General features: G+C 34.9%; 1 protein-coding gene across 10 annotated transcripts in view; it reads right to left on the bottom strand.

The window, feature by feature from the left end:
- The window catches only part of IPO11 (importin 11), a 210,538-nt gene that overhangs the window by 137,327 nt on the left and 60,423 nt on the right, over positions 1-12,788 (bottom strand). For all 10 annotated transcript variants that reach the window (XM_026498905.4, XM_026498899.4, XM_057307430.1 and 7 more), the window contains 4 exons: positions 8,631-8,763; positions 5,855-5,913; positions 1,859-1,907; positions 86-156 (listed from right to left, as the gene is read on the bottom strand). In XM_026498905.4, the coding sequence (XP_026354690.1) occupies positions 86-156; positions 1,859-1,907; positions 5,855-5,913; positions 8,631-8,763 (312 nt within the window). The remainder of the gene's footprint in view (positions 1-85; positions 157-1,858; positions 1,908-5,854; positions 5,914-8,630; positions 8,764-12,788) is intronic.

The following is a 12,788-nucleotide window of genomic DNA, read 5'->3' as shown; positions in this document are numbered from 1 at the left end:
AATGTGTGCGCACATTTTTCCTTATTAAATATGAGTACATGTATTTTATTTAAGAAAACATACTTAAGATAAAATGAAAACTTACCACTTTAGTAAAAAGAATGATGGTCTTTTCCAGTCTATCTCTACATACATTATCTGTACCTATATTTCTACCTGTTAAAAATACAATTCAAATATTAGTACAAGTTTACAGTACTGCATAAATTCACAATCACAACAATGACAAAACTTACAAAAATACTGTCATATATATTTTTGCATGTTTTGCATTTTATTTTATTTTTATTTTTATTTTTTTTTTTTTTAAAGATTTTATTTATTTATTTGACAGACAGCCAGCGAGAGAGGGAACACAGGCAGGGGGAGTGGGAGAGGAAGAAGCAGGCTCATAGCAGAGGAGCCCGATGTGGGGCTCGATCCCAGAACGCTGGGATCACGCCCTGAGCCGAAGGCAGACGCTTAACGACTGTGCCACCCAGGCGCCCCATGTTTTGCATTTTAAATTCATTACTGTGCTTTCCCAACTTTAAAAAATTAATCGCGTTTTTAAAAAGATTTACACTTAACAAACACAGTAATCCCCAGTACCATGTTTCACAAAATTTATCGTAAAATACAAACTGAGCCCAAGTAGTAGCAATCTTATCCATAAATTACCAATCATATTTTCAAAATCTAATTAGTTATAGTTGAAATTTACAAGCAAAGTAAGTAAAAACAAAGCATTCGAAGAGTAACATCCTCATTATTTTTCCTGTATTTTCTTCAGGTAACCTCCCTGGCATAATTAATTAATTCTGTACATTCAGAATAGTATCCACCAGACCATCAACTACTCTCCATAATCATACTCTTCCTATTCACCTCATCATTTATGTCATTCTCCTCTCCTGGGAGGATTCCTATTCTTCCCTATGTTTCTCCACAGGGTGACCAGAGAAAATGACCATTTTCATAAAAATAAACTACTTTATATAAGTTGTCTTATTCGTCTTTCATGTACAGTACCCAGAACAGTGCCTGGCAAAAGACTCAACAATGTTTTTACTAAGCTGAAAACGAATACTCTGCTTTCTCTTCAGATCGTACAAATCTTTCACCTTTTACTAAGCTGAAAATGACTACCATAAAACAATCAACAAACTCACAAAAAGTGAGTACACTAAAATATCTTTCGGACTATTAAGTCCCCGAGTACACACCCACATAAACACACACACACAGAGGAATGTACATGTGTGCAATGTGTATGTGTGCATGCCAGCACATGTGTGTATATTTTGTGTTTATAGGTGTGTGTATCTTGAGCAAAGGTGCTTACAATTATAGGGAAAAGGATAACAAACAGACCACCAGCAGATTATAACACAAATATAAATGCTAAATTCTCTTGTGTGTAGTGGATGAGAGAGGGTCCTAGAGATAAGCCAGTGAAGAGTAATACACGAGAGACCTAACAAAATTGAAGTACCATTTAAGGTAATTTATATCATACCCACACATAAAATGAACTAAAAAAACCAGAATCTATACAAAGTCTAAAGAGCATGTGGCACAAGAGCTACATTTAATGAGTATTAAATACACGACCGCTGTGGATGTATGCATGGAGAAGAGCAGTAGCCGTAAAAATATCTGCAAAGGAATAGGACACAAAATAGATTAAAAAAAAAAAAAAGTTTCCACAATACTCAGGACAAGACAGGTGTCTGAAGACAAAGCTGAGCTCCCAATTCAACCTCGAAGGATTAATGATCAAGATGCAAGAGTTTAGCCTCTTCCAATACGCAAGTGCACAGCATGAACTATGAATAAGGATTCAACAAGTAAAATCTACTGTCAAAGGAGTACTTACTGCATTCCAGAAATTGTTTCAGACGGTCAAATATTCCATGTAAAAAACCCTAGAAAAAAAAATTTTAAGGTCTCAATTTATTGTTGTAAACATCTTCCTTATACTTTTTCAAAAATACTAAAATGTATCACATTTTAGAAAGTTAAAATGAGATGAAATAAAAAGTATTCTATTATTGACAAATCTTCCATTAGAAAATACAGTATTTCATCTCTTCAGTGTCTCATTTCAGTTACCTAAATCACTTTGCAATAAATAAAACATTATTTAAGCATTTTATTTAACTAAATACTCTCTATTCGCCCCACTGTTTTTTCTTCTTCACAGCTTTTATAATCCCCTGGCATACTGTTCATCTATTATCTGTCTGCTCCCACTGGAATGTACATTCCCTGAGAGCCAGAAATTCACTGTGTTTAGAACTCTATCCCAGAATCCAGGAATAGTATTTGAGAATAATAAGTACTCAATATATGAATAAATGGTACTAATTATTTAAAGTAGAAGTTCTTAAGTCCAAGTATTAAATTTACTAGCTTTCAGATATATGAGAAGACAAGTATCACCATTTATGATCTGGTAAAAAGTTAAACAACCCTTATTTGTTAGTAGGTATTTTAAGAAACGTTATAAAAATTTTACAGATATAAAGGGATAGTAAAAAACAACTTTATTAAAATTTTGAAGAATTTAAACCACACAGACCTTCTGGATCAAAAAATTTTGGTTTATAAACATCATAAAAGATGTCACATGCTCTTTCAACAAATAGGATGGTCCAGGTCTTTGTCACAAATAACTACACGGTGAAGGCCTTCCTGATGACTGACTAGAATAGTGCTATTTCCTCTCTGCCCTTAGAAATATGTTGTCCACGCATCCATTCTTGAGTTTGAGACAATTCAACTAGGATAGCATCATCTGATGACTCAGAAACAGATTTCCCTTAGACAATTTCACCATCATCATCAGGGCCTAGAATGCTGCTTCCCAGTCTGTATGAGAGGATTCCATCTTCTGATTCATGTAAAAATTATGAAACCTCTTTCTCTTGTCAATTTTCTTCTCTGCTATTTCGGGCAGAAAATGAAGAATTTTGAATTCTCAGTGTGTTAAACAAAAGCTGAAAGTAGAATAAAAAGAAAGTGCTTCCAGTCTTCTTTTATTACTTCTTAATGATGATGGAAAACAGTGCACAACCCTATAAGAAAACTGCAAGATGACAATTTCACTACTGCTTCATCCTTCTGGCAATTCCATCATCTAACACTTGTCACCTTATTTCAGTCGTTTTAACCACAGTTGATAATAACTGAAAAGTAATGATAACTAACAAAAAAATGATTCCTAGGATGATGAAAGAGCAAAATGTTTTATTATAGGAAGAATAAGACCATTGAGATCCTGTATGTATTTTAAATTTATACAGTAGTCCAATGGTAATGACAACATAGAATTTTACTCTTTTTCTTTTAAATGATGTTAGTTTATCAATCAGGGTTCTCTGAAGAAAGTAGAAAATTATAAAAATCATCAATTTTAGTAGGCTGATCAAGAGAATCAGGAATTTATAGAATTATAGACAGCTAACTAATCTGCAGTCCAAATAAATTCAGTTACAGTTTATGATTTATGTTATATAATTAACACAATAACAAATTAACCATTAAATCGTCATTTACAGAGCACTTTAATTAGCAGAACCATTTACAAAAAATCATTATCTCCCTTAATCCTCACAACATCTAGTAAGGTAGTTTATTTCATATTCACATTATGAAGAAAAAAAAAAAGAAACTCGGTATCAGGGTAGATGATAAACAGCTGGAGGCCACACTATCAGGAAAAGGGCAAGTCAAGATTCAAATCCAAATCTATCTGCCTCCAGAAACCAAAATCCCACCATTATCATACAGCGCTTCTAAAGCATCTTTTAAGTTCCATGTTATTTTTAAGATCTTTATGTAACTTGAAAAACCGCCCTTAACTTGTTAAAATTCTATTTTGTTTCCAACAAGTCAATATAACTTAGCTGCTACAAAACAGCATTTATAACTGAGTAAAAGCTGACATACAGTTTCATTAGATAGAAGAAAGACTCTCAAGGGAAAGCCAAAAACTCACAGAACATTGACAGTTTCCACTGAAAACCACTAGTCCACTTTACAGGAATGTGATTCAAATCAATTTATTTTTAACCAAAAAAATAAAACTCCGATGAACACAATCAATATTTTAGTTTATGTAATTTTATGACATTCAGAATCATGCTGCATATAAAAATAATTACTGAGCCTTGTGACCTAATATTTCTACTCTATCACATATTCATTCATTTTACAAGTAATTATTGAGCTTTTACTATTAACAGAGACTATTCTAAGCTCTGGGATGGACAGTGAATTAAACAGTCTCTGCCTTTATGCAACTTAATGCATTCCAGTGCAGTAATTTAGGAAAAGCTGTCTAAATTGGTTTCTGGAAGTGTTTTCTGGCAGTATGGCAATAAATATAAATATTTAAAATATATCAGCATTAAAGTTATGGCTGGTTTTGGATATGTATTTTGGCAATTCGGTAACATCAATCAATGCTATCCATGCGCCTATACTTGAATCGACCATTTCCACTTCTAGTAATTTAGCCTGAAGAGTGCATCAGAAAAGTGCACAATGACATATATATCCAAATGTTCATTCCAACATCATTGAACAACAATTAAAAACTGGAAACAACCGATATATCCATCAATGGACAACTAGGCAGGTAAATTATAGGAATCCTATATTAATGTTATCACTTTTTAAAAATTAGCTCACTGACAGTAATCACATGGATTTACCACAGAATCATTAAAAACATAACATATATTACTGACATGAGAAAAATACTCATGAGAAAAATGACATACTAAGTTTAAGAAAAAGCAAGTCAAGAAACAGCGTGTGGGTCCCATTTACATAAATCTGAGGAAGAGAGAAAAGTATATCTGAAAGACTATGCATAAAATGTCTTACAAGTATACTTACAAATTTTAGCAATATCTTTGATAACAAGTTTTCAAATGACTTTCTATTTCCTTCTGTGTTTAACTTTTTAAAAAAAATAAGCATGTAACACTTCTATAGAATAAAATGTACATCACACTATAATGATGTATATCACCAGCTTTTAAACTCTTTTAACAGTAGAATCATTATTGCAATCAAAATCTTACTGACAGGCACAGTATACTAAAGATTTAAAACAAACAAACGAAAAAGAATAACTCTGATCAAATCTGGTAGGGCATACCCAAAGACCCAATTAGATGTACTTTTTTCACAATTCTTGCTCAACCCCCAAAGCAACCTCCGAAAGCAACATTTTAGCTGACTTAAACTCACTGCGAAAACTAACACAGATCTGAGTAAATATATAATACAATCTCACTTTGTTTCGGGATAAAATATATACAGCTATATATTCTCGTACACAGAAAAAGTAGATGATGCCATACAAACAATGAATATACATCACAAATGATGGGCTTACAATAGAGTTCTCCCTTCTGGTATATATATTTTCAACTGACTACAAAGAGCACACATAAATGTTATGATCAAACGAAAGAATTCATTTTAAATATATAGAAACAGACAAAGGGAAATATCAAGGATATTATTAACCATCCACGATGGACCCAGAAATGTAATAATAGCATACAAATTCAAGAAGTTCACCCAAATTCAAATTATAAATAACTCTCTCAATGTACCATAGCACTTTAGAACTGTCCTAGGCTTACTTCCTCCCCTTCACAAAGGAGCTGCTTTGATATACTGAAAACAGGCCGTTACGTCTAAAAAGTATAATATAACATATACAAAAAGGTAAAAGGTCACTTAATAAAAACTTATAAATGAATGTCAAGTAAAAGAATAAGCTTTAAAACATTCAGGAAAATACCAAGCACTTTGCCAAAGCCACAAAGAATCAATAACTGCTTTCACTTACCATCACCTCCATATTCTTATGAGGTTCCACAAATCCATTAACAGTTAATTTACGCAGCACTGAAAAGTAAAATAGAGCTTTATTGCATCTAAATGTCTCATACTTTATCCTATTAAAATCATAATCGTAACGAAGACTCAGAATCACAAAGCCTCATCAAGACTGGGGGTTACTCTAGCTCCATCCCTCCATATAATAGATAAAGGTAATCCCTGATCATTGGTTTGTTTCCAAATAGGAACGATGGAATGACAGCCAAGTTCTTGTGACTCAAAAGCTGTGTTCTTCTCACGTATCTTAACTACTTAAGTTTCTAAAATTATATTGCAAAAGTTAATTTAATTGCTATAATTGTTAGTACTTCTCACCTGCAGTAACCCCTCTAAGTTGAAACTGAGAAAGTTACCTCTATTCCATAACCTTGAAATATGTCTCAAAACTGACCAAAAAGCTTCATTTAGTCTTAGACTACATTAATGAAAATATAGTATCTCCTATGAAGGATATAAAAGCTAAACTATTTCTAAATCTGAAACAGGACTACAGTGCTCAATATAAATATCACATTTTATGAGTAACGGGTGTACACAGGGAGACAAGAAGGATAAACGATTGTAAGTCAGATCTATATTTAAAGCCTAGCTCCAATGTCTACTGTTCTGGACAACTTTTCTAGATCTCACATTCCTTGTCTGTAAACTGTGGTTAATACGTCTTACTTCATAAGGTTATTAAAGGATAATGTATTTAAAACACTCAGCACAAATCAGTAACACAAAGATGATGGCAGCATCAGAGACTACAAAATTCAAAGTCACAATCATCGTAAGAAAACATTACGGATAGCACTGCTCCCTCTATAACTGAGAGTTAGGGTTCATGAGGTGAAGTTCAAAGGCAGTATACTGAAAACAGGTCTAGAGGGGGGTAACGGTTAAAAAAAAAAAGTCAAGTTTAGAATGCAACTGTCTACAAAACCATCAGTTTCATACTACAATTATACGCAACTCAGAAGTTACTACATCATCATAGGAGAAAGTAAGATTCAAACTGAGTCTCTCATTCTGGATTCATTCATTCCCACAAAAGAACTTGCTCCACATCACCTGGTACAGTCCTTTCTTTCCCGCTCCATCACTTGGTTAACTTCACTTACCCTACGATGGTTCTGGTTCAAACATCACTTTCTCAGGGAAGTCCTTTCTGACCACATTGTCAGTTACCGTAATACTGTAATAGCACTGTCACGTGTCATTTTACAAGTATTTGTGTAACCATTTTATTATGTCTGTGAAACACCTAACCACAAATTTATTGAAATAATGAATATATGTATATAAAATGAAATATATATATGAAATAATAAATATATATATGCATGTCTAAAAGATACTAAATGCACACAGGTATAAACTCAGATTACATATAACGAAAACTGCAGTCTTAAGTATTGCTCAAGTCATAGAAATTTACAGCTGGGCAGAACAAATATTTTAAAAGGAAATGCTACGGGATTTTTCCAGGTCAAGATATCTTAGAAATGCTAAGGGATACCTAAAGACCCTGAGACAGGGAAGTACTGAAAAGCTAAAATCAGGCTAACGTAAGGTAGTGCTGCATCCTTTTTGTCAGGAGTTACTCTTTGAAATAAGTAAGGTAAGAAAACCACAATCGAAAGTACTAGTTAGAATTCCTTAATCATTAAATACAGAACTTACATAAGTTTTGTACACATAACCGTACACCAGTTCCTCTAATTCTTTCTGGATAAATGTTTCTCTCTAAATCCTTTTAATTTCTCCCTCAAGGATGTTGACAAAACCATCTCCACTCACTTATATAACCAACTACCTGTACCATGAATTTTACTTGTCAACAGTCCCTTGAAATCATTCACGCTTTTGTCTACAAGGTTCACCAGAATGTGCTGACAGTCTGAAGTCTGAGCAACCACTGTCTGATCAATGTTAAGTGATGCATGAGAGCAGTGCCAAGAGTATACAACGGCACCCTAAGGTACTAAAGGGGAGTGTGATAAAAGGGCTTAAAAGTAAAGCCAAAGGATGCAAAATAAGCCACAGTAAGAGAACTAAAGGCTGCCCGAGATCAAACTAAGAAACACCAACTAAAAAAGCCTAAGCACCAGAAGAGGAGAGAGACTGGAAGACAAAGAGAATGAGCCAAACGTGAGTGTTTTCTAAAGGAAAGGAACCTCAGAATACATTCGTCAAGGTAACCAGCTCAGGGAAGGTAAAATAGAGATTTATACTAAGGGATACCTACAAGCAAAGCAGAGGAAAACACAGGCTAAGATGGCACGCCATCAAGCCCCTTCTAAAACCCAAGTGAGTCTGAAGTACAAACAAGAAAGAAGCTGAGTCCTCATGGAAAACAGAACAGGGAGACCAAGCTCAACTAACACCTGAGGCCCCAAGTTTAGTGAAGCCAGCATAGCAGTGATAAGGGTAGGAGCCCAGAAAGAGAAGTGTAAGGTAGAAGCAAAAGAAAGTAGAAGTATTTGAAAGGAACGTATTCAGAACCTTGAGAACCCAGAAACGTGACTATAACATAAAACTATCCCACACTTTTACAAATGAGAGGAAAGGCTATTCTCACAAAAGAAAAACCAACCACAAATCAGGCCTTGTCTGTGAGGGAGAGACTAACCACTTACTGTCCCAGGGCAAGTGAGAACAGATAATGCATCAGAGGAGCTGTACGCTGACTCTCCTGAGGTATGTCACTTCCAAAATGAACATATCAAGTTTAATAGTACCTTTCAATGACAGCAGAGTTCGTTCTAGTGAACTTAGAACTGCAGCTTCACTGCCAGAAGAAACGTGTTGAAGGAATGTGTCTGTATGGTGATTCCACAGAGAGCAGGCAAAATTATAAATTCCAGAAGCTAACTGCAAAGAAATATCAACATATTTGTTCACAAAAAACACATATTTCAGTAATCAGTTAGAGCTACACAGCAATACATTTCAGTTTTTAGGTCAGCTTTTAATTACAGTTTTAATGTCATTTTCAATGAGATGTGAAATACTTAAGTCATTTATCACGTTTCAAACTTTTTAAGACAGACGTACAGTATCAAGGACCGTGTGCTGGCTACTGCTGTGAACACAAACACACCTAAAACAGTCGTCTTTCTGGAGACAGTGCTTAGTCTAATGCCTGCACTGCAGTCTGACATTTTCTATTTATACCTTTTTTCTTTCACTAATATGTTGCAACACTCAGTTTTTAAAACAGTGACAGACTGTCACTGACTGTAACATATAAAACAATATACTAAGAAATACAAAAGAATCAAATTTCTGTGTTCTGCCAGTTCTACCCATTATGGTTTTAGGGCATTTAAAGCAGGAACATAGGAACCTCAAAGTTTGTCAGGCCGCTTTCCTAATATGTACTAATATTTACAAACCTCACTTTCACACTGGGATGCAGCTGGCCTCTGCCACCCAGGTTGAGGCAGAACCATTTCCAGGGCTATCTTCAGCTTTTTTTGTTTGTTTGTTTTTCCAGAAGGTCTAAGACCAATCCAGCTGAGCCTACATGGCCATTTAATTTAAATAAAAATGAGATGACAGTACACATGAATGACTAGTTATCATTAGCATACTCTAGAATGCTTTGTCTTATTCCAGATAAAAGTATATCATTTCCACTAAGCACTGGATGTATAGTAATTTTAGGCATCAGAAACCAGGCAGAAATGCAATCCTATAAATAAAATAAAACCTATGGAAAAAAATTCCATTTCTACTATTTTAATTCAGTAATTTTAATGGCCTATGCTTACAGATGTAGGTAAAGAGCTTTGCCAAATCCCCCTGGTGACTTTGCACATATCTCTATAGGCCACAAAGGCAAAGGCTTGAACCTCAACTAACAGGACTATCAGCAGAACATATTACAATCCTCCTGGAAAACAAGAGATGGAAAGCTTGTAAGGAACTGCTACAAGACTATCTCCTGCTCATCTCCTCACCTCCCAGGTTCTGATGAGATATAAAGTTTTCTGACCCATCTCCCTCAAATGAGAGCTGCAGAAAATAAAACCACTTAGTTATGGTCTAGAAGTGGCTCCTTAGCAATGGGGCATCCCACAATTTGCACCTGAGTCATTCAGCCCATATTGCCTTGGTCACTCTTTTTGGTATGTGGAACAAAAATCACAGTGACTTGGCACCTATATGCCTAATTTCTTTTATCTGTCCAAAATAAGTAATAAACTGTCAGAATCTAAAAGTCCTCCTGTCTTCACCAACTGATCCGTCAGAGCTCTGGCCCTCCCTTACCTTGTGCATATGCTTGAAACAGGTACAATGACTACTTATTAAGTAAACTCAGCATATTCTCAAATACACATAGAATATTTTACAGAGTAAAAGCAAATTATTTAATCTTAATGTTTCATGATAGCCAAAATATAGTAGTGATAATTAGCTCAATACCATATTACAGCAAGCAGCAATATCATAAAAAGTTTAGGCTCTAAAATTGGTTATCATTCTAGGAAACAATGCTACAAGAGAAGCAAATACTCAATCTAATCAGAAGGGATATAATCTGAAGAAAAAAAAAACACTTCAAAAAATGTGTAAGCTTTACTTAGAACTATAGTGAACTTCAATATTTTTCTTAGTAAATCAAGTCCTTCCTGAGAATACGAAGCTAAAACATATGTCTAGAATTGGAAAATCCATCATCTTAATTTTTATTACACTTACTGGTAAATGTAGGTTAGAGCATTCTATACTTTTCTAAACATATAAATCATCAAGCTATTTGTCTGCCAGAATCAAGTGAAAGAAAAGAAAGAGATTTAGAGGCAGAGAAGGAGTAGTAATGGTACATAAGACCTAAAAGCATAGTTTCAAACTAAAGTAAATTTCTTATTGCAGCAAATATTTCAACAAAATAAACTGAAGTCTACAGCCCTGGCCATAATTTTTAACCCATTTTATACGTATGTACTAAATAAAATCTAAGGGGTGCCATGCCCCAATTTCAAACAAGAACAGAAAACTATTACACTCTAAAGCAGTCTCTTGCTTACAAATTACTTTCTAGCCCTCCTTCGCATCTCCTCCTTAAAACTATTTGCTTCAGGGGCACGTGGAAGGCTCAGTCGATTAAGCCTCTGCCTTTGGTTCAGGTCATGATCTCAGGGTCCTGGGATTGAGTCCCGCATCAGACTCCCTGCTCAGTGGGGAGCCTGCTTCTCCCTCTCCCTCTGCTGTTCCCCCTGCTTGTTCTTGTACCTTCATGCTCTGTGTCAAATAAACAAAATCTTTTCTAAAAATTATTTAAAAAATTTTAAAAACTACTTGTTTCACATAACTTTTATATATAGATTTCATTTAAAATGTTCAGAAGGATGGTCTATATAATTTTTTTTTTTACTAGTGTTATTTGAAGTCCCTTGAACTCTTGTAAAAGGGATTTTCAAGAAACAAGTGATGAACATGAACGGGAATATGCAGTAATGGTAATTACGATAAAATTAACAAAGTTACAACAGAATAAGAGTAAACATTTATTGAACCTACTCTGCACTAAGCAGTGCTCTCAGCTTACCTTTATCACCTGATTTAACCATCACAATCTAAAAAGTAGACAGTCCCATTTCACAATAAGGAAACTGAGGTACAGAAAGGCTAAGTAACTTGCCCAAGAGCAAAGAGTGTAATTAGTCAGACGAAGAGACAGGACTGAAATCAAGGAAGGTGCTCAGAGCTTACATTTTTAACCTCTATGTTCTAATGCCTCTCAATATGGTATGTAGCAATTAACTACATAGTAATTTGGTAAAAAAAAAAACAAACATTAGTTGTATAAATTCTGTTTAAACTTTTTAATACCAAAATACAAATACTAAGTAGATACTATCCTATACATTCAGAATCAATACAGTAAATCCTGTTCTCCAAAAGTTATGTAACAATTCAATAATGGTAGAATTTTCTTTTCATAACAACGAAAAGGAAAACTGCCCCACACTCGCCGAGATCAATAATGCTAATATGGATGCAATTGAATCAGAATCTCACCTAACAAATTCTTCCATAAGTCTCACCCTCCTTGGTACAACACTCAACAGAAAAACATAAATTTTTATTCTAGTATTTACATGCAGCACCTATGCAAGACAGCTAATATAAATTGAACATTGTTCATATATAAATGTATAATCTTTGTATGTATATAAAATTTGGAGCAAGTCCCATTCATTAATCCTAAGAGTCATAGTGCCTTTCATCTAATTCTCAACGTACTCCTCTAGCACTACATGCCAGACTCAATAAAGAAAACTATAGTAACCATCCCCTAGTTCCTTAATTAAAAAGTAAGATTAGATTTGAGAAAAAAAGCTGACCAAATGGAATCTGACACCAGCCGAAGAAAAAAAAACTTGTAAGGGATAATCCACCATCCTCAATCACCAGCATAACGTAACTGAACTCAAGAGGTTCTTCGCTCACTTGGGGTGCATCAAATACAACACAACCCAAGAAAGTGCTGAAAGCAAAGAACTTTGTATCATCTGTCACAAAGAAGGAGACAGCTCTCAAAGCACTCTCTCCCGGAGAGGTTAGTACGAGAAGCCTTTATTCGATGTACCAGGAGGCAGGAGCAGGGAGCTCACATAAGCACTCTGGTTCAGCTGGGCTTGCTAGTGCATTTGTCCTATGTTCAAAAACTGGCAGAAAACTCTCCCCACAGGCGGAGTTATAATGAACTAGAGGTAACTTCAGGACAACTCAGGGAGACTTCTGCGTAGGCCCTCACTTCTAATCCAGCTCAAACTGGCTCACATAAGGGGCTATCAGGGGAGATACACCAGCAAGGGGCTCTCAAGTGAAACGTGTAGTTTGGGCCTCTCCTTGGCTAGAACTGTTGGTTCTGCAAAACAAAATAC

This window comes from Ursus arctos, unplaced genomic scaffold (genome assembly GCF_023065955.2).
Source record: "Ursus arctos isolate Adak ecotype North America unplaced genomic scaffold, UrsArc2.0 scaffold_5, whole genome shotgun sequence".
Lineage (NCBI taxonomy): Eukaryota > Metazoa > Chordata > Mammalia > Carnivora > Ursidae > Ursus > Ursus arctos.
The sequence above is the reverse complement of the archived record's forward strand: the minus strand, read 5'-3'. Positions and strand labels throughout refer to the sequence as shown.